This window comes from Ornithorhynchus anatinus, chromosome 15 (genome assembly GCF_004115215.2).
Source record: "Ornithorhynchus anatinus isolate Pmale09 chromosome 15, mOrnAna1.pri.v4, whole genome shotgun sequence".
Lineage (NCBI taxonomy): Eukaryota > Metazoa > Chordata > Mammalia > Monotremata > Ornithorhynchidae > Ornithorhynchus > Ornithorhynchus anatinus.
The window spans coordinates 24,113,675-24,136,182 of record NC_041742.1 but is presented as its reverse complement, the minus strand read 5'-3'; the positions used below and the strand labels follow the sequence as shown (position 1 = coordinate 24,136,182).

The following is a 22,508-nucleotide window of genomic DNA, read 5'->3' as shown; positions in this document are numbered from 1 at the left end:
AGCCGGCATTCATTAATCATCCCCGCCCCCCGAAAAGATGTGAAAAATTTTTTTTTTAAATATATACAGACACGTGTAATAAGGATATCCAATTAATGCCAAAGTCTTTCTACGTCAGCTCTCATTTAAAAACGAGGAGGCGGAATTTCGATTGCACTGCTGAGTTTTCTGAATGCCACTCGGCAGCATCGAGGTAAAAACGCTTTGTAGTGGTGATGACAGAGCTACCAATGAAATCTAAAAGATTTAAAACAGTTAAATCGAAATGAAGAAGGTCGACTCCCTAACAAAGATTTTCTATCGCTATTTCCAACGGACGTGAGTTATGGAAGTTTCTGGCTCCCGGACGGGTCTGAAGAAAGCATTTATCAAAAGGAGACGTGAAGAGAGTAGTTCTGACAATGCTTTCCGTGTGTTCTTTGGCAGAATTTGGTCTTTCACGGTGACAAAAGTGAATGAGCTCTGAATCCATAACTGTGTATTTACAAGAACGCTTGCGGGGACGGCGGTACCGACGGGGAGAAATCTGATAATATTCTGCACCAAGGATACAGTAAATCCAGCTTTTAGCCTCAAAAGACGGCAATTTTACTTCCATTTCAGCTACATTTACAGGTAAGCCATACGACATTTGAATAGAATATCCCCCCTCAAGCTTATTTCAAAATAAAGGATTACTTGAAAACATACCCATTTTGATTATTAGAAATAATCTATAGTCTTTAAGATTTTCCCACCCAGTCTGAGCTGGTCCGTTAGACGCCGGTTGTATCCCCGTGTGGAATTTCAATGAGGGTTATCATCTTCTGTGCCTTCTGAGGTGATGAGTGGAGAGACCAAGCAGAATTTCATGTCAGTTAGCTAAGAATGTTTATGGATTACGGTGCTTTTCGAGGAAACAATTAGTTTCCTTCTTGAAGCATCTCCTCGATTTCCTTATCCCACTTTTCGTCTCGTTTCTCTGACTCCGTCACCACTTCGTATTCTTGAAGCTCCTGCTGTAATTCCTTCTCCCAATCTGCCGGTTCTTCTATGGGGGGGGGGGGGGACACAAACGAGAGGGAACACGTTCTACAGGCGACACTGGTGAAGTGTACGGTACCTCATGGGAGTTTTCGCTGAGATGACTTCTCCGCGAAGGGAACGCTTCGGCTCAACCGTTCCACCTTTAGACTACGGCGTTCTACGACTTATAAGGAGTTTTAATCTCAGGCCGGAGAATTCAGAATTCGTCCGATCCTCCCACGACACAACTCTCTCAGAGTGATTCAAGGGAGCAGTGAACGACCGTAATCCCTCAGTGACAAAAGGGGCTAATCGGCGACAAAGCCCGGGGAACCCTTTCATCTCGCTGTGGCCAGGGAACGTCTCTACCGAATCGACTGTACCGTACTCTCCCAAGCGCTTAGTACAGGGGGCCCTGCACACAGTAAGCGCTCAATGCAGATGACCGTACGGAGGGGAATTTTTTTAATCCCTTGAATATAAACAATGAGGTTAATAAACTTCACACTTCAGAATCAAGCGATCGGTGGTGTTTGAGTGCTGAGTGCAGACCACAGAGCCCAGGCCTGGGAGTCAGCAGGTCAAGGGTTCTAATTCTGGCTCTGTTACCTGTCTGTTGCGTGGCCTTGGGCAAGTCACTTAACTTCCCTGGGCCTCCATTTCCCCATCTGTAAAATGGGGATGAAGTCTGTGAGCCCCACCTGGGACATGGACTCTGTTCAACCTGATTTGCTTCTATCCACCCCACTGCTTAGTACAGTGCCTGGCCCATGCCATAATTACTATTATTATTACTAAGGACTTGGGAAATGCACTACAGCAGAGTTGGGAGCCCCGATCCCGGCCCACAGGGGGCTTACGGGGCGAGGCAGACATTAAAATAGACTAGGGACAGGGGAAAGAGAAGAGTACAAGACAACTGACAGATGTACCGTGGGGCTGCAGGGGAGTATCAAAGTGCAAGGGCATAGCTGATCTGTTGCCGAATTGTATATTCCAGTACAGTGCTCTGCACAGAGTAAGCGCTCAATAAGTACTACTGAATGAATGAATCATGGCACAGTTCAAGAAAGCTGCCACGGAGATAAGGTTCTGGTAATTATATATCAATGGCAATCAGGATGAAGGGCTTGCTATCTCGTAGTGCCAATCGCCTACCTGAAACGCTCCACTCGTTTTAGTTGCATAAATTGGGTTTGGTTCCCTCGGCATAAAGGAAGCAGCCTTTTGGAAGAATTTAAAATGCAAACTGAAACTGGGTTTTGCAAACAGGAGGGTGAAGTTTTTAATCTAAAACATCTGTCCAGTCTGAAGTGTGGCCAGGGCACCTGACGGCTTTAACTTCGTTTTCTTTTGCTATTCCGTCATCTGTAAAGGTCGAGTCACACTAAAGGCTGCTTCAATTAGTGCACGTGTTAATTCGGATTTTAGTTAGTGTTACTTCGTGAAGGTTTAGTATAGTAGCTCCCAAATCCTTCTGGGCCCCCCTTCTTTTGGGGGGGGTTTCAGAATCACGTTCCTCTTTAATAATAACTTAGTCTGTGGGGTAAAAATGCCAAGAACTGTTGCAACAGCAATGTATCATATAAATGGTGAATTTTTCTTTTACCTTCCAATACGGTTATTTCCTCCTCCTTTTTGTCAAGCACCAGTTGCTCCATTTCCTTCCTCAAATCTTCCCGGTTCAAGTCGCACGCGTCGAAAGCATCGCTCACAAATTCAGATACACCTGGACTCGTAGATATCTCCTCCTCATCCTGAAATACGTAATAACTGTATATCAGACTGGGAGCCCCTCGCGGGACGGGGACTGTGTCCCACCTAATTAACCTGTCTGCCAAATCCAACGGCTCCTACTCCATCCTGATCCTCCTCCACCTCTCGGCTGCCTCTGACGCTATGGACCAACCCCTTCTCCTCGACACGTTCTCCAACCTCGGCTTCGCTGTCCGTCCTCTCCTTGGTTCTCCTCTCATCTCTCTGGCCGTTCACTCCAAGTCCCCTTCGCGGGCTGCTCCTCCCCCCTCCCGTCCCCTCACTGTGGGGGTCCCTCAAGGGTCAGTTCTTGGTCCCCTTCTGTTCTCCACCTACACTCGCTTCCCTCCCACGGCTTCAACTATCACCTCTATGCGGATGTCAGCCAAATCTACACCTCCTCCCTTGTTCTCTCTCCCTCTCTGCAGGCCCGCATCTCCTCCTGCCTTCAGGACATCTCTACTTGGATATCCTCCCGCCACCTAAAACTCAACATGTCCGAGACCGAGCTCCTTATCTTCCCTCCCAGACCCTGTCCTTTCCCTGACTTTCCCGTCACTGTGGACGCCGCCACCTCCCCTTCCCGTCTCACAGGCCCGCAACCTCGGTGTCATCCTTGACTCCGCTCTCTCATTCACCCCAAGTGGCCAATGGATCACTAAAGCCGGCCCGGTTTCACCTTCACAACGTCGCCAGGATCTGCCCTTCGCTCTCCATCCAAATACAATCCCTCATCCTATCCCGACCGGACGACGGCAGCAGCCTCCCTCCTGATCTCCCAACCATCTGTCTCTCCCCACTTCGGTCTATACTTCGCTCTGCTGCCCGGATTACCTTTCTAGAGAAAAGGTCTGGACTCCTCAAAAATCTCCAGTCGTCGCCTACCTACCTCCATATCAAGCAAAAACTCCTCACTATTGGCTTCAAAGCTCTCCATCGCCTTGCCCCCTCACCTCTTTTCTCTCCTTCTCCATCCCAGCCCGCACACTCTGCTCCTCTGGTGCCGCTAACCTTCTCACTGGGCCTCGTTCTCGCCTGTCCCGCCGTCGACCCCCGGCCCACGTCCTACCTCTGGCCTGGAACGCCCTCCCTCCTCCAATCTGCCAAACAATCCCAATCCCCCCTTTAAAAGCCCTAACGAAGGGTCACCTCCTCCAAGACGCCTTTCCAGACTAAGCCCCGCTATTCCTCAGCTCCCCCTCCCCGTCGCCCCGACTCGCTCTACCCCCTTCTCCCCGCCCCAAAGCGCTTATGTATATTTGTACATCTTTACAATTTATATTGACGTCTGTCTACTCGTTTCGATGTCTGTTTCCCCACTTCTGGACTGTAAGCCCGGTGTGGGCAGGGATTTTCTCTCTCTATTGCCGAACTGTACCTCCCAAACGCTCAGTACAGGGCTCTGCACACAGTAAGCGCTCAATAGATACGATTGAATGAACTTGTACCTACCCCAGCACTTAGAATAGCGTTTGACACACAGTAAGAGCATAACCAATGCCATTAAAAAAAAAATATGCTTTTGTAAGAAAAATAAAGGAGACAGCAAATATTCTCTGGGTCTTCTTTAGTAATCAATTCACCCTTTAGCACACTGGCACCCTCCTTTATTCTTCATAACTGTTATAAGCCTGTCTGGGCCGATCCTCTAGCCCTCCCACTTCCTTGTTGGTAGGTGACAAACTGACAGAAGGGACTACCCACTCTCTGTTGTCTTTCTACAGCTTCCCCCGCCCCCCATCGCTTCCTTACCCCCTTCAACTTTAGCTCCCTTCCACGCATCACCACACATTCACATGCAATTCACAACTACGAAATCTAGAATTAGTCAGGGAAGAAAACGATCTCATGCTCGGTGGTAGTCGGGATTTCTCCTACATGAAATTCTGGCACGTCAAGCAGAGACACCAAAATTCAGAAGTAACTGTCCGAGCTATGAATTGGGTATCACAGGGCATCTGAATTCCGGCTGGAACGATCGGGTAAAGAGTCATTTTTTTACCTCTTGGGGTTTCAGCTGAGATTTGATTGCAACAGGAGGTGTTTTGGGCCGTACTGTCTCTAGGAAGGGACAACAACAACAAAGAAGACATGAATTGGATTTAGGAATATTGACATGAGTACGGGGGGCCGGAGGGAGTATCAAAGAGCATAAGGGGTAAATAGCCAAGGATGTGAATAGTCTGAGCTTACCTTTCTAAGAGTAAGGAGTGAATAGTAAAATCATAAAAATTCACTAAATTCACAATAACATGTCTCTGCAAAATTCATTCAAAAAATGCAAACTCTCTATCAAGGCCTTGCCTCTTGCCTCTTTCAACCCACTGATCTTTTTATCTGGAATAAGAATATTAAATGATATTTAGCTATTAAAAGTTCTCTTAGGTCTTAAAACATTACTCTGAAAGCAAAACATACCGACTTGGGGCAGCGATTCAAAAAAGTCAGCCCACTACACTTTTCCAAACCATTTATCGTGGAAGAATTCAAAGGTGCCATCCTTTCATCACCCAGTCACCTCCCGCTCCCCCCAGACAGAAAGCTTGGCCCGAGTCCTCCAATTAACAGGCCGTGGAGAGGAACAGGGGGTGAGAAAGGGAAAGTAAAAGGGAGGAGATGGGACGACTCAAGTGGAGGGGGAGAAACGAGAAAAATCATTCAAAATTAACAGGAGACCCCTAGAAAGGGAACGACTTGGCGGAGGAGGAATGGGGAAGCAAGAAGGAACAATGAGGGTGTGAAGCATTTGGGGGAATGAAAGAGAAGAAAAATTAAGATGGGTTGGGCGGGTGATTGTCCCTCTTGATCGCTGTACTCTCCTTTCCAAGCGCTCAGTACAGTGCTCTGCACGCAGTCAGCGCTCAGTGAATACTACTGAACGAAGGAGTCAGGCGGACGCAGAGTGATGCAAGAAGAAAGACACGGTCTCAGGGAACAACTAAATGCAGTTTGTGGGAAACCACGCTACCTATTATTTGAGGAATGGTCAAGCTCCTCAATCCACGCCTAAGACTTGAAGTTTTAGAATGAAAAGCACAGTGAAACACAAGGAAGTGCGTTGCCTACCTGTCAACTGTAAATCACCTTCTCTACCACTGTTCTTCTCCTCTTTTCCTACCGCCTGCTGTTGAGCTGCCAGTGCGGTAAGCTGCGCGGATTGTTTTATCAGGGAAACTCGATAAAAGTAATTCCTCCAGAACACCTCCTCCTTTACGCTGAAGACAAAATCCAATACCGGTATTAGGGACGTCCTCTCATGTAAGGATTCAGACGGTAAGGAGGATAAAAGGAGAGCGATCTTTTGGCGAGGCAAAACGCAAATGCCCCCTAGCCTCCCGAGCGTCGGAATAGTTTTTATTACTTTCCTCTGGCACGGAGGCATTGCGAGGCTCTACGGCGGACGGGGTGTCGACTCAAAGTCAGGAGATCCGAATCACTACGAGGCTCCGTCATTTCCTAACTGTGTCCGGGGAAAAATCCACTATGCTTCGGTTTCCTGGTCTGTAAAATGCCTTTCCTGCTTCCCAGATACTAGTTTGGTATTTATTGTGCGCCCATCATACTCAACGCTGAGGGAGTACAAAACAAGTGACCCGTGCTCTGCTCCCTTCTTTAATAAGACAGGCATAAAAGGGGTTGCAGAATAAACAAAATAAATTACTGAACGTGCACTCGAATACACCTAAGTGCTATATTCCTATGAGGATAGATCACTTTTAGGGAGATGGGTGACGGGTTTATGACTTGGGATACTGGGAATTAAATGGAGAAAGCATGTTTGAGGTGGGCTTTGGGGAGGGCTGCGGTCTGTTCGATTTAGTTGCGGGGAGGGAGTTCCAACCTGGAAGTACACGGTACACGAGGGGAAGGAGGTGGGAGAGCCGAGAACGAGGTACTTTTTTCTTTTAAACAGTATCTGTTAAGCGCTTACTATGTGCCAGGCACTGTACTGAGCGTTGGGGTAGACACAAGCTGATCAGGGTGCACCCAGGCCCTGTCCCACGGTCTTAAACCCCATTTTACAGATGAGGGAACTGAGGCCCCGAGAAGTGAAGCGACTTGCCCGGGGTGACAGAGCAGACAAGCGGCGGAGCCGGGATTTGAACCCAGGTCCTTCCAACTCCCATGCCCGGGCTCTACTTCTCTTCTCATTTACAAGGTGAATTCAGGACGAATGACACCTCAGGGGATAAGGATATCTTTGATATTCTAACAAGGCACTATGTGGGTTCAGGATTTTCTAATTAACTCTTCCAGGTTGGGTGTGACGCTTGTCGTGTCAGCAGAAAAACCTTAGCCCCTTGAGGTCAGCTTAATTATATTTTGTTTTTTTTTTAACAGGGCTAACAGTTGTACAAGAGCATGTCTGAAGATCAAAGTTCCAGGCTGAGCATTCCTTTTGGAAAATGCCGAAACAACATCACTAACATCTAAATGAGAACAGTAACTTTTGGCAGTCGTGTTTTAGCGTCAGCATCAGTTATTACATTGGCAAGAGTAGAACTGAATTCTTTCTTTGGCTGATGAAAAGCTTCTTGATTTCCCACTTGAAAACTAAAGCAGGTGTATAGCGTTCCTTTCCTAGTTAACTCTGCCTATCCGTCCGTCACCCCAGATTATTGTTCTCAGAGGGAAAAGTCAAAATCGCGATGAAAAAACTACGTAGGACGCTTTCAAATCATTTCCCCCAAACGAACATCTCAATGTACCAACTATCTGGACTGGGGTTCCAGAGCTTGCCTGGACGAGATCCACTTATTAGGAATTTATTATCGAATGGAGCTTGCAGCGTGGCTCAGTGGAAAGAGCCCGGGCTTGAGAGTCAGAGGGCGTGGGTTCGAATCCCAGTTGTGTGACTGTGGGCTAGTCACTTCACTCCTCTGTGCCCCAGTTCCCTCATCTGTAAAATGGGGATGAAGACTGCGCGTCTCGCGTGGGACAACCTCATGACCCTGTATCTCCCCCAGCGTTGAGAATAGTGCTCCGCGCATACGAAGCGCTTAACAAATACCAACATTATTATTATTAATCAATCAGTGTGTGCAGAGCATTATATTCAGTGTTTGGGAGAGTATGTTACAGCAGAATTGGCAGACACATTCCCAGCCCACAAGGAGGTTACACCAAATCTCCCTTTCTAAAGACATTTCACTTGGGCCATCATCTTATCACCGTCAGTTATCCCCGGGCCCTCTTCCTATCTCAACCGGACCGGGTCACGGCAGCTGGAGCCAGGTTTCCTCTTCACCCCGTCCCGTGGTCCCTACATCTCCTCCGTCCCCCTCCAGTGCGGCGGCGGGGGGGGGGGGTGTGTAGGGAGGAAGAGAGGGTCACCTTGGCCCTTTCCAGTTTCCCCCAAGTCTCTGCAGCCCATCAGTGCCAAACACTAGGCTCCGAGATTCTCCACGCCCCCCGGCCCAGCCTATAATTCTTTGCAGTGATTATTGTTCTCAGGCCTCCCATTTTCGATGCTCCTTCTGTAAGCTTACCTCTTCTGGCTTATCCATCTGGCTCTAAAAATATCTTTTATTCTGCAGGGCCAAGTGAAATCAATCTATGGCATTTACTGAGTGTTTGCTATGGGCAGAGTACTGTACTGAGCGCTTAGGAGAGCACAGTCCAACAGGGTTGGCAGACGTTTCTTGCCCCGAATAAGCTTACGGAAATACTTAACTTATTCAGGAACGGCTTACTCCTGACGTCCTACTACGGTAGACTAGCTGTAACTTAACGCACAGGGCAAGAGAGAGCAACGGCGTGAGGGAGTTTGGACAAGAACAATACCGCCGGGAGATCTAAGTTCCACTGCGGATGCCCCCTGCTCTGAGATCACCATTAAAATGACTTTTCAGACAGGTCCAAAGTTTCCTCTTCTGTAAGAGAAAAGTCTATTTAAATGCGTGCAGGCCTCAAGTAAGTCCTCTACTCTGCTGACGGTAGATGCTCAATAAATTCATTCATTCAATAGTCTTTATTGAGCGCTTACTATCTGCAGAGCAGTGTACTAAGCACTTGGAATGGACAAATCGATAACAGATAGAGACAGTATATATTAATGATCGATTGATTGGCACCTCTCCATCTGAATTACAGACAGGAGGACGCGGGAGCCTGTGGAGATGGAACTGTAGATCTCGGATAGGGGTGGCTAGTGAAACCGCGTGAGCAGATGAGCTTCTCTGAGAAAGTGTCAAGAGAGAAAAGTGGAGGATCTCTCAGGCTGTCGTGCTGTCCAGTGGGTAACTAATACAAGGCTATTTAGGTACTTGAATTCTATATGCTCTAAAATGGTCAAAAGCCACTTCAAAAGTTCCATAAATGAGACAGTGTTAAATACCAGCAGCTTATCTACGTGCAATCTGAGGATTCAGTTTGCAGTAGCATAGCTTTTCCATGGAGAAATGCAGACGACAAGGTAGAAATAATTGGGGTTAAAAAAAATTAAAAATCAACTTAACTAAATGTCAGGACTGAACGTCAAACCACCCCCAGACGGCCAGGGAGCGACTCTTTGCTAATCAGATGGGCAGAACCTTTTCTGCTTGTCTATTCCATACGGCCCAAGAGAACCCTCTAGGAGAGCAACATTCAGTTTTTGACTTCATCGGCCTCCTCCCTATTTCCAGTGAGGATTCAGATTCATTCTCTTTTGAATGAGGAGAGGGACTCGCACCCAAGCGCTTAGTACCGTGCTCCGCACACGCTAAGTGCACAGTAAATACAACCGACCATCGGAAATGCCATTATTCTAGGTCTTTCTGGTTGATAAGTGCCAGTTTGAGCCTTTTCCCTGTTTCGTGGGCGTGGATCACTGAGTTATTTTTCATTTCCCTAGCTGGCAAACCAAGCGGAGGGACAGGTAGATGAGGCAACTTTAGTTGAAGTACACACGGCTTACTGTTTGGGGACAAGATCGAATCTCATTCTGTTCAGCAGCTCGTCTTCTTGGAGCATTACCATGGCGACGGGATACATCTGATCGAAGTCGAAATGAAACTGAACGCCGGCAGGAGGGTCGCGGAGGAAGTTTCTCTTGTCCTTTCAAAAGAAAACACCGCACGATGAAGCACCCGGAGAGGCAGAGCGCGACTTTCAGTGGACACAGTCAGCTGGACAGGACGGAGAGGAGAATTTCTCCAACGTGTCCTGATGACCAAACCAGTGCTTAAGGGAGGACAAAGTACCGGTCCGGCACTTGTAAAATAGCCTTAACTCTTTAACCGAGGATCAGTTACAGGATGAGGGGTCGACTGCGCTCTGTGGAGTCTACGGCCGAGCTATGCACATGGCCGACCTTTACGTTTCCGACTGCAGGTATTGAATGGAGTCTCTGTAATAATTTGGAATAATGGTCCAAGAAGTTCCGGGGGAGAATTTCCCCTCAAAAAGAAAATTAAACCTTCCCTCCACACACCTTTTTTAAAAAAACAACAACAAAAACCTCTTACTCCTCCTAGACAATAGTCTTCTTCCGCTGCTTCCCCTCTGAGAAAGGCTTCCAAAATTCCTCTCGTCCACAGAAAAGCAAGGGAAACCAAGCCACTCCCTAACCGCCTACAAAGACTCCAACCCTAAAGTGTCCAGACTTCGGCCCCAGCTGCTTTTAACATTAGGAAAACAAAGCACTTGTCCCAGACTTATCTCCCTCAGGAGGTTCACGTTGGTGAGAGGGGCCGTTGAGGAGCTCTCCGTGGCCATCTCCATCATTCTTTCCTGCACAGTGGGCTCCCCTACTGAATCCCCTCCTTTCTACACTCTTCATCTCCAACGTGGTTGCTGTGGGATGATAAACTCTGGGACCATTCAGGAGCGAGGAAATCAGCTTCGGCGTGAAGGGGGTCCGCTCACCTTCCCCTGATTTGGTCCTGACTATGATCACTTCAAGACCAGGTATAAAAGACTTAAGGTGAGTGCCTACCAAATCAACCAGGGAGTCCCTGGCTTAGGAATCTGAAGCAGTTTGCAAATACCCGTTTCCTCCGTGAAAATAATAATTTACACTATTCCTGGAAGATACGGGGAAATTTAAGCGTTTTTGAAAACATATTTACAAAGGTCCTGAGGAAGAGAGAAGGCTGGTAAAAAGGTTCTATGGACTAATGTGATCTGGTTGTTGAGGTCCATCTCTCCAAAGTTTCTGATGAACATGGCTCAAAATGATAAGTTCAAAATACACAATGAAATATTTTAGTTTTCCTATCTATGCCTAGATTTACTAAATACCTTGGATTTGGAAGCTCGTTGTGGGCAGGGAACCTGTTTATTCTTGTTATGTATTCTCCCAAGCGCTTAGTACAGTGCTCTGCACACAGTACGTGCTCAATAAATGACTGAATGAATTTGGGTCATTGGATCGTATTTATTGAGCGCTCACTGTGAGCAGCGCGCTTGGAAACTACAATTCGGCAACAGATAGAGACAAATCCTTATCCAACGACGGGCTCAATCTAAACACAATCCTAGTGTAAGTGAACTCCGAATTGATTAGGAATTAAAAAAACAGGGCACGGTCCTGCACTTTTTACAACTTGTAGTACAAATTTATTTCAAACACCTTTGCGGCTTGAGGGATAATTCCATCTTTCATCTCTATTCGGATGGGTTAATAGACACTCTGGTTCTTTCATATTAGTAACTGCTGCGATAGCAGACACTGTGGCCACGGTCGTGACTCAACTCTGAGCCTCCAGGAGCCAGAAATTTGGCTCCTCTATGCAGTGGTAACCTAGAGATCTGTTTTTCGTCTCTGGGTTGTCCTTAATATTTCGTTTCTACAATCCTTGGATGTCGCCAGTCTTTCCCCTCCTTTAGATTTATAAATTGCGAGCCCCTTGAGGGCCAAGGACCGTGTCTCAGCCCCACCCGGGTACCCTTTTCCACCTCTCAGAACGGAGCTCGGCACTCAAGTGCTTAATATACACAACCACTCCCTCTGTGATGCACGTTAACTATATTCTGTATATTGTCTGTTGCTTTAATGTACGTAATCACGAATTTCGTTCAAGGATTTAAAGAAAACACGGGTTGCGCCATTTAAAAAACAACTTAGCGGAAACTATATTTTAAGTGAAGTCGGAGAACTCTGATGTGGACATTTTTGGAACTGGTAAGCTGGCATTCGATCTGGAGGCAAATGTCGGCCAAAAGAAAATCTCTTGCCTATCATCACGGGCCCGGCGTGTCACGTTGGGTACGGTCCAGTAAAGGAAACTTACCGCGGATAGAGCCAGGATCTGCTGCTGGATCGTTTCTTCTTCATTACTGTCGACCCAAGGAGGCACTGCTGCTTCTAAATTGGAAGAACAGAAAAGGCAAAAGCAAGAGAGAAGTGGGCGACACTGATTATGTAGGGAGATGAGCAAAGTGTGGGGCATTAATAGCTAAGACACCAGATTCTTAGTATTTTAGCCACCTCTCCGGTACAAATGTTCATTCCTTCATTCAGTAGTATTTATTGAGCGCTTACTATGTGCAGAGCACTGTACTAAGCGCTTGGAATGTACAGATCGGTAACAGATAGAGACAGTCCCTGCCCTCTGACGGGCTTACGGTCTAATCGGGGGAGACAGATTGCCCTCAATCTTCTAACGTACCGGTAAACTTTCACCCATGCTCTTTAAAGACTACGGGGTTTACACTCTTATTTTTTTACGACAGACTGTAAGCTCGTTGTGGACGGGGAACGTGTGTGTTATATCGTTGTTTGTACTCTCCCAAATGTACAGTGCCCAGTACACAGTAAGTACTCAGCACAGTATTGATACAGTACAGTATTGACAAAAAGTGACTTTTCCCACAACGTTGCAGTGCGTTTTGTGTTTCAGCGCCACGGAGTGGTAAAATTGTGTTCTTTAAACCGCTTTTCACAGGCTAGGAACTAGAACCTAAAAGGGAAGGTGAGGTTGTCCGCCGGCAGCATCGGGGGTACCAGCTCCATGGGACGGAGGAAGCCATGAACCCCGCGGGATGCGCACCGCGGAGGTCCGGCGATCAGCGGGGGCCTCTGGATTTCCGGCAAGGCAGGCAGTAGCCCCACTCCTTAAAGCCTGAAAACGGCCACCAGTGGAGCTAAGAAGCGGGGCGCTCATCCATCCATTCCAAAAATCGTATCTACTGAGCGCTTACTGTGCGCAGAGCACTGTACTACGTCCTTGGAAAGTACAATTCAGCAATAGAGAGAGCCAATCCCTGCCCACAACGGGCCCCCTCTGCCCCTGGCCGGTGGGCCGGGACTCTCACACCTGCAGATTCCCCTCAACCTCGCAGGGCTCTGGGCCCGGGCCGGTCGTTCCTCCTGCCCTCGGCCCGCTCCTAAGAAGCCCCAGGCCGGCCCCCCAGACAGCCCCGGGGGGATCTGAGGACTCGATGGGCTTCGGGGCTCGGGAGCCCCTGCTGCGGCCGTGTGGACCCCGCAGGCAGGGTTCATCTCTCCTGCTACTTTTCCGTGTCTGCACCTCTGCTTCTACCCGGGCAACAGCGTATATATGTCTATATCTTCACTCAACTGTACATATCTTCATTACCCTATTGATTTTGTGAATGAGAGGTACATCACCCTGATTCTATTTATTTGCTATTGTTTTAATGAGATGTTCTTCCCCTTGATTCTATTTATTGCCACTGTTCTTGTCTGGCCGTCTCCCCCGATTACACTGTGAGCTCGTCAAAGGGCAGGGACTGTCTCTATCTGTTACCGATTTGAACATTCTAAGCGCTTAGTACAGTGCTCTGCACATAGTAAGCGCTCAGTAAATACTACTGAATGAATGAATGAACAGCGGGGACGGATGCCAACTACCCGCTTTCTTTTGGCCTCTTCCCCACTTGCCTTCTTTTTCTCCCTCTCTCCTCTTTCCCCTTCCTTCTTTCCTCCCAACTCCCCTTCTTTACCTCCCTCCTCCCAGATTTGATTCCATGTTCAAAATGACAGTTTGACATGCCTGGTTCCAAATAAACCGTTGGCTATACCTGGCCCAGGTGCGTTTCTGGAAAGCATAATAATAGTAATTGTGGCATTTGTTAAGCGCTCACTATGTGCCAGGCACTAAACTAAGCGCTGGGATGGATACAAGCAAATCGGGTTGGACACAGTCCCTGTCCCACGTGGGGCTCCAAGTCTTAATCCCCATATTACAGATGAGGTCACTGGGACACATAGAAGTGAAGTGACTCGCCCAAGGTCACACAGCAGACACGTGGTAGAGTCATGATTAGAACCCAGGTCCTTCCGACTCCCGGGCCCGTGCTCCATCCACGAGGCCGCGCTGCTTCTCCGTTCAGGACGGAATTAAACTAGGCGGGGCTGAGAGGTTGGACAATCTGCCCGTTATTATAGACAGGAAATGCTTATTTTGTGACCTGAGAATAATTAAAAATATGCTATACCTGATTTTTTGGTATGTTGCTCTTGGACAAATTTTTTTTGTTCCTTCTGAAAGTCTCCGATAATTGTCTGTAAAAAAAAAAAAAAAGTCATGTTTTAAAGAATTCAACTGAGGACCTTTATAAATTAGTCTACATTGAAAAGTGCAGTGTAGCTCTAACACAAACTTTAAAACTACCAAATGATCATTTTCATAAAACACAGACCGCTTCGTATTTATACGGCTTCCTTCTTCCTAAGAATGCCTAAGTTATTTTATCAGAACATGAGGGTGGGAATGACAACCTTATTTCCCCCTCCACACACAAAAATTCCCCAATTAAAATAGCTTTAAATTTCGCCGCTCTTGTAAAATCTATCAATATAAAATTGAAACTGAATTCCAACGTCACCGGATATTCTTTCTGCCTACCCCCTCCCACCTATGACAAGTAAGGCGACGGTCATTTTTGGGCATAAAAACATAAATCTAGAGGAAGGATTCCAGAGGGTGGTTTGGGAGGCCGAAAGAAACCAAGGGCACCACGTATTAAAACCAACCGAAGTCAATGTAGATATAGTATCGCGGGCATGCAGATTATACACGGAGAGAAATTCCCTATCTGGCCTAGCCGCGCAACATGGGACGAGAAACTAAGATGGTCCGCATTAAAATACTTCAAAGTACTTAATTAAATTAAGTTAAATGCTCTCCTACTCTAAAGTTAAATGCTCTACTTAGAGCATTTTTAAGTTTTAAGTTAAATTAAAATTAAAGTACTTCAAAATGAACACGTGCAGAGTATTAAACTTTGCTATGGATGGTTAAATCCTAATTCGCCGATTGCAGATTATCGGGGCTCTGCCTTTTGTGGAGAAGGGTAGCTTCGGTCCGGTCTTCCCCCGCTCGTCAGAAGCCTCCGGCGGTCGCCCACCCGCCTCCGCATCCAACAGAAACTCCTCCCCGTCGGCTCTAAGGCGCTCAGTTTCCGACGTTCCCTTCGTCCGTTCGCTCGGTTGGGTTCGCCGAGGGCTTACCGCGCGCCGAGCACTGGAGCGAGTGCCGGGGAGAGCTCGGCACGACGACGGACAGACACGCTCCCCGCCCGCAGCGAGCTTACAGTCTACATTTTTGCTGGGAGGGGCGGTGAGCGGGGCTGGAGTTGTCCGGGCCTGCTTGAAGACTCCGAGTCCCACCCGCACGCTCTCGCCTAGCGCTTCGTACAGTGCTCTGCGCACAGTGAGCGCCTCACCAATACTCCTCCAACTTCCCCACCACGCCTCTCGCAGACCAACGGGGGCCGCGAGGCCGCCGTCCCAGCCGGTCGGGCTCCGCGGGGCTTCCGATTCCGGTTTCCCGGCCGGCCTGAGCCGCCGAGTCGAGAACCGTCCGACCCGCGGCCCGGTTCCAGGCGCAACAGAGGCGAGAAGGGCGGTCCGGGCAACGAGGCGCACCTTGTCGATGATGCCGTCTATTTTCCCTTCTTCTACCGTCTTCTTTATGGTCTGGGCTGTTTCGGCTACGGATTCAGATATCTTCTTGGTGGCAGCGGAGGCGAAGTTAAACAGGTAATCTGCAAGGCAAGTGGAGCGTTTTAAAGACATTTTTAAGGCATTTTTTTTTAAAGACAAGCTCTCTTCCGCGCCAGGGATTTTGTGGTGGGCAGGGAACGTGTCTACCGACTCCCTTATAACGTACTCTCCCAAGCGCCTAGTACAGGGTTCTGCTCACAGTAAGCCCCCGATCGATACCACTGATCGACCGACGCCGGATTTTTTATCCGATCCTCTGTCTTCTCGCTGGGAGGCCCTAAAATTGTGAGGGGTTTCACTTTAGGGGGGAGCACAAATAACCGGGCTTTAGGAGCAACTCTATCAGGGGCCTCGGACAAGGGCGCATAATTCACCTCACTGTACTCCACCATGCAAATTTTGGTGTACCCCTATATCCCAGGAGGAAGAAGAAATTTAATAAGTGTCTATTACTTTCTATCAGGTTTTTTAAGAGGGAAACTGTATTTGAGGGAAAACACTATATTTAGGGAAAACCCCAATAATCTCGCAGGAAGGTGTTCTCTGAAATTCAGTGATCTGGGATAGAAGCTAGTTGTGGGCTCTGTCTACCAACTCTGTTATAGGATACGCTCCTAAGTGCTTAGTTGAGTGCTCTGCACACCGTAAGCACTCAATAAATACGACGAAGTGACCCGGATAACAGCAGGAAGGGAAGGAGGATGGCACTGCTGCATTCGAGAAAGGCCAACGGAAATTTTAGTATTCAGAATGAAAAATTTCCAGCAGGCCTCGGGATCTTTTAGACCCACCAGCAAATGCATTTCTGGTATCAATCTGAACCTTGATGACAGTGAACCAATTACACAAAACCATTAGTAAAAAATGGCCTTCAAGGCCGGAAATGATTGTTTCGGTTAATTCCGTAGCAGTTCCTCAAGTCCACTTGGGGTACAAAGTACTATACTGAATATTTCAACTCTTCATTTTCTATTTTGATCCGACTGAAACATCCTGGCACTTAGTACAACGACTGACACATAGTCAGTGCTTAACGAATACCATTATGTTCACGTCAGTGGAACTAATAAGCAAGGTTCAATGAATACCATCCAAGTCCACCGGTCAAAAACTGTCACAGGATTGCCGGGAGTCAATCCTCTGCTAAGTCAGTGAGGCTTATAGATAAGGCACTGTATCTTTATTCTCCCTTGGCTTCGGAAAATCCGAATGGCAAAAGACGAAGGATGAAAAAATGACGGGAGAAATAAAACGATCTACACGATACCCTGGATAATGCTACGTCGATCGTTGCAAAGAAATCACTAAGTTCTCCCGGGCACAGACGTTAGTTAGCGCTACCCATATTTGCCAAAGCTTTGGGAGTCGTTTCCACACTCCGCTGTGCAACTGAGTGCATTTTCTATCATTTTTAATGTGATGAGCCACAATAAGATGTCGTCGTCCCCCGCCTCATCCTGAACGGGTGAGATCGCTATTGAAGGGACGGTATTTAAGCGCAAGCAATCAATCGTGTTTATTGAGTGTCTACGGTGCGCAGAGCACCGGACCGGGGAGAATACGACAGCGGATCTGGCGGACACGTCCGTGTCCGTAATTTATTTTTAACGTGCCTCCCTACCTAGACTGTGAGTTCCCCGTAGGCGGGGAACACAAGTGCTGCGGAGCTGAGGGTGAGATGAGGAGAGGGTTCAAATCCAAGTGCCAGGGAGACGGTCCACGACTCCCCTCTCCTCAACAAACTCTTTTCCACTGGCTTGAAAACGTTCCTTCGGCTTGCCCCATCCTACCTCGCTCATCCCCAGGCAGGGTGGCCTAGTGGATCGAGCAGGGGCCTGGGAGCCGTGAGGACCCGAGTTCTAATCCCAGCTCGGCCGCACCCTTGCTGGCGTGACCCCCGGCAAGTCGCTTCCCTGTGCCTCATCTCTAAAGCGGGGGGATCATTCATTCAGTAGTATTTATTGAGCGCTTACTAAGTGCAGAGCACTGTACTAAGCGCTTGGAATGGACAATTCGGTAACAGATAGATAATAATAACGTTGGTATTTGCGAAGCGCATACTATGTGCCGCGCACTGTTCTAAAGATACAGGGTCATCAGATCGTCCCACGTGAGGCTCCCGGTCTTCACCCCCATTTTCCAGATGAGGTCACTGAGGCCCAGAGAAGTGAAGTGACTGGCCCCCGGTCACACGGCCGACAAGGGGGCAGGGCTGGAATTCGAACCCCCGACCGCCGACTCCCAAGCCCGGGCTCTGGTGACCCCCAGGGGGGACGGGGAGCGTGTCCGACCCGATTAACTTGTAGCTACCCCAGTGCTTGAAAAAGTGCTTGGCACACGGTAAGCGCTTAATAAGTAATATTATTATTATTATTATTAACGATTTCCTACTAGAGCCCGGCCCACATACTCGGCTCTTCTAGCGGCCGTTTCCTCAGGGTGGCCCGGTCTCATTTGCCTCGACATGGACCCCTCTCCCCCGCCCTCCCCTTGGCCTCGAACTCCCTCCCCCTCCGCACACGTCACCTTCGAAGCCTCGCCGGGGTCACGTCTCCTCCAAGACGTGACTTGTTTTTGTCCGTCCGTCTCCCCCGGTCAGACGGGGGCCCGTCGTCGTGCAGGGAGTGTCCCCCTGGCCCAGTTTTAATAATGGTATTTGTTAAGCGCTTACTCTGTGCAGAGCACTGTTCTAATCGCTGGGGGAGACACGGGGGAATCCGGTTGGCCCGCGTGAGGCTCACAGTTTTCATCCCCGTTTTTACAGATGAGGGAACCGAGGCACGGTGAAGTGACTCAACCACAGTCACCCAGCTGACGGGGGGGGGGGGCCCGGGGCCGGGATTCGAACCCATGACCTCCGACTCCCAAGCCCGTGCTCTTTCCACTGGGCCGCGCTGCTTCTCCGCTCCATTCCAAGCGCTTAGTACATCGCTCTGCGCAGAGGAGGCGCTCCATAAATACGGGCGAATGAACCAAGAGGCCTTCCCCGATCCGGTCCTTCCTTCCCCGGCTCACGCTCCCTCGTCGGCGCACGTCCACCTGTGACCTTCGGACAGTTGATATTTGCTCGACGCCACCACGCCTCCGGCTACTTATCTTTAAATCACACGCCATAAATGATATACGGCGATTTCCGCCTCCCCCTCCGGACCGGAAGCCCGACGCAGGCCGGGAACCCGTCAACTGATTCTTCTCTTCGTCGTCTCCCAAGCGCTGAGTGCGGTACTCTCCAGAGAAGCGGCGTGGCTCCGTGGAAAGAGCCCGGGCTTGGGAGTCAGAGGTCATGGGTTCGAATCCCCGCTCCGCCACTCGTCAGCTGGGTGACTGGGGGCCAGTCACTTCACTTTTCTGTGCCTCAGTTCCCTCATCTGTAAAATGGGGATGAAGACTGTGAACCCCCTGTGGGACAACCGCAGTCCCCTGTGGCTACCCCAGCGCTTAGGACAGTGCTCTGCGCGTCGTACGCGCTTAACAAATACCAATATTTTGGGGCAGCAGCGTGGCTCCGCGGAAAGAGCCCGGGCCTGGGAGTCGGAGGTCAGGGGTTCGAATCCCCCCCTGCCGCTCGTCAACTGGGTGACTTTGGGCAAGTCAGTTCACTGGTCCTTGGTTCCTTCATCTGTAAAATGGGGATGAAGACTGTGAGCCTCACGTGGGACAACCCGATGACCTTGTACCTCCCCCAGCGCTTGGCTCCTAGTAAGCACTTAAATACCATTATTATTATTATTACGGCCTGGTGGCAAGAGCACGGGCTTGGGAGTCACAGGACGTGGGTTCTAATCCCGGCTCGGCCACTTGCCAGCTGTGTAACTCTGGGCAAGTCACTTCTCTGAGCCTCAGTTACCACCTATGTAAAATGGGGATGAAGACCGAGAGCCCCACATGGGACAACCTGAACACCTTGTATCTACCCCAGCACTGTGCACGGTGCTTGGCACGTAGTAAGGGCTTAACCAATCCCATTATTATGGTGATGACTATTCTCTGGGCCTCAGTTACCTCATCTATAAAATGGGGAGGACGACCGGAAGGCCCACTTTGGCCAACCTGACCACTTCGAAGCCACCCCAGCGCTTAGGACAGTGCTTGGCACAGAGCAGGGGTTTAACCAATCGCGTTATCATGATTATTATTATTCTCTGGGCCTCAGCTACCCCATCTATAAAACAGGGAGGATGATCAGAAGTTCCACTTTGGCCAACCTGACCACCTCGTATCCACCCCAGCGCTTAGGCCAGTGCTTGGCCCATAGCGAGGACTTAACCAATCCCCTTATTACGCTTATTATTAGTGTCTGGGCCTCAACTACCCCATCTGTAAAATGGGGACGTCAACCGGAAGTGCCACTTTGGCCAACCTGACCTCCCTGGATCCACCCCAGTGCTTAGGCCAGTGCTTGGCCCATAGCGAGGGCTTAACCAATCCCATCATTATGGTTCTTATTATGCTCTGTGCCTCAGTTACCGCATCTGTAAAACGGGGATGACAACCGGAAGTCCCTATTTAGTTGCCCTTGATTCTATTTAGTTGCCATTGTTTCTACGAGATGTTCTTCCCCTCGACTCTATTTATCGCCATCGTTCTCGTCTGTCCGTCTCCCCCGATTAGACCGTGAGCCCGTCGAAGGGCAGGGACTGTGTCTATCTGTTGCCGACTTGTTCATTCCAAGCGCTCAGTACAGTGCTCTGCACACAGTAAGCGCTCAATAAATACTACTGAATGAATGAATGAAAGTCCCAGTTTGGCCAACCTGACCACCATGGATCCACCCCAGCGCTTAGGAGAGTGCTTGGCCCATAGCAAAGGCTTAACCAATACCATTATTATGGTGATTATCAGTGTCTGGGCCTCAGCTACCCCATCTGTAAAATGGGGACGTCAACCGGAAGTGCCACTTTGGCCAACCTGACCTCCCTGGATCCACCCCAGTGCTTAGGCCAGTGCTTGGCCCATAGCAAAGCCTTAACCAATACCATTATTATGGTGATTACCAGTGTCTGGGCCTCAGCTACCCCATCTGTAAAACGGGGACGTCAACCGGAAGTGCCACTTTGGCCAACGCGACCCCCCCTGGATCCACCCCAGCGCTTAGGCCAGTGCTTGGCCCATAGCAAGGACTTAACCGATCCCCTTATTATGCTTATTATCAGTGTCTGGGCCTCAGCTACCCCATCTGTAAAATGGGGATGTCAACCGGAAGTGCCACTTTGGCCAACCTGACCCCCCTGGATCCACCCCAGCGCTTAGGCCAGTGCTTGGCCCATAGCAAAGGCTTAACCAATACCGTTATTATGCCTATTATTAGTGTCTGGGCCTCAGCTACCCCATCTGTAAAATGGGGACGTCAACCGGAAGTGCCACTTTGGCCAACGCGACCCCCCCCGGATCCACCCCAGCGCTTAGGCCAGTGCTTGGCCCATAGCGAGGACTTAACCAATCCCCTTATTACGCTTATTATTAGTGTCTGGGCCTCAACTACCCCATCTGTAAAATGGGGACGTCAACCGGAAGTGCCACTTTGGCCAACCTGACCTCCCCGGATCCACCCCAGCGCTTAGGCCAGTGCTTGGCCCATAGCAAAGGCTTAACCAATACCATTATTATGGTGATTATCAGTGTCTGGGCCTCAGCTACCCCATCTGTAAAACGGGGACGTCAACCGGAAGTGCCACTTTGGCCAACGCGACCCCCCCTGGATCCACCCCAGCGCTTAGGCCAGTGCTTGGCCCATAGCAAGGACTTAACCGATCCCCTTATTATGCTTATTATCAGTGTCTGGGCCTCAGCTACCCCATCTGTAAAATGGGGATGTCAACCGGAAGTGCCACTTTGGCCAACCTGACCCCCCTGGATCCACCCCAGCGCTTAGGCCAGTGCTTGGCCCATAGCAAAGGCTTAACCAATACCCTTATTATGGTGATTATCAGTGTCTGGGCCTCAGCTACCCCATCTGTAAAACGGGGACGTCAACCGGAAGTGCCACTTTGGCCAACCTGACCTCCCTGGATCCACCCCAGTGCTTAGGCCAGTGCTTGGCCCATAGCAAAGGCTTAACCAATACCATTATTATGGTGATTATCAGTGTCTGGGCCTCAGCTACCCCATCTGTAAAACGGGGACGTCAACCGGAAGTGCCACTTTGGCCAACCTGACCTCCCTGGATCCACCCCAGTGCTTAGGCCAGTGCTTGGCCCATAGCAAAGCCTTAACCAATACCATTATTATGGTGATTACCAGTGTCTGGGCCTCAGCTACCCCATCTGTAAAACGGGGACGTCAACCGGAAGTGCCACTTTGGCCAACCCGACCCCCCCTGAATCCACCCCAGCGCTTAGGCCAGTGCTTGGCCCATAGCAAAGGCTTAACCAATACCATTATTATGGTGATTATCAGTGTCTGGGCCTCAGCTACCCCATCTGTAAAATGGGGACGTCAACCGGAAGTGCCACTTTGGCCAACCCGACCTCCCTGGATCCACCCCAGCGCTTAGGCCAGTGCTTGGCCCACAGCGAGGGCTTAACGGATCCCATTAGGATGCTTATCATTATGGTGTTTTTGAGGCTCCCGCCTGCCAGAGGACTCACTGCCGAGGCCCCTGGCCTGGTGGAGGAGCGGCTCCTGGTCCCCGTGGCTCTGGCGCTCCCGCTCCTCCTCCTCCTCCTCCTCCTCCTCCCGCTCGTCTTCCTCGCCTTGCTGCGGGGGAGGCTCCCTCCAGGGTTCCCCGCCCGCCGGCGGCTGTTCCAGCCCGAACCAGCTGCCCAAGCCCCGGAACATCCCGCCGGGCCTCCGGGCCGGGCCGCACCGGAAGTCCTCCCTCTCCCGCACCGGAAGCCGGCCGCTTCCGCGGCGG

The 22,508-nt window shown here is 49.7% G+C and overlaps 1 protein-coding gene across 1 annotated transcript; it reads right to left on the bottom strand.

Moving 5' to 3' along the window:
• Positions 1–558: 558 nt before the first annotated feature.
• On the bottom strand, positions 559–22,478 carry SYAP1 (synapse associated protein 1). Its single transcript, XM_029079919.2, has 9 exons — positions 22,243–22,478; positions 15,578–15,696; positions 14,146–14,212; positions 11,976–12,049; positions 9,659–9,798; positions 5,827–5,975; positions 4,763–4,821; positions 2,615–2,762; positions 559–1,030 (listed from the first exon to the last, which is right to left on the bottom strand). The coding sequence occupies exons 1-9, from the start codon at positions 22,430–22,432 to the stop codon at positions 903–905; spliced, it is 1,074 nt and encodes a 357-aa protein (XP_028935752.1). The 5' UTR covers positions 22,433–22,478; the 3' UTR covers positions 559–902.
• Positions 22,479–22,508: the final 30 nt, after the last annotated feature.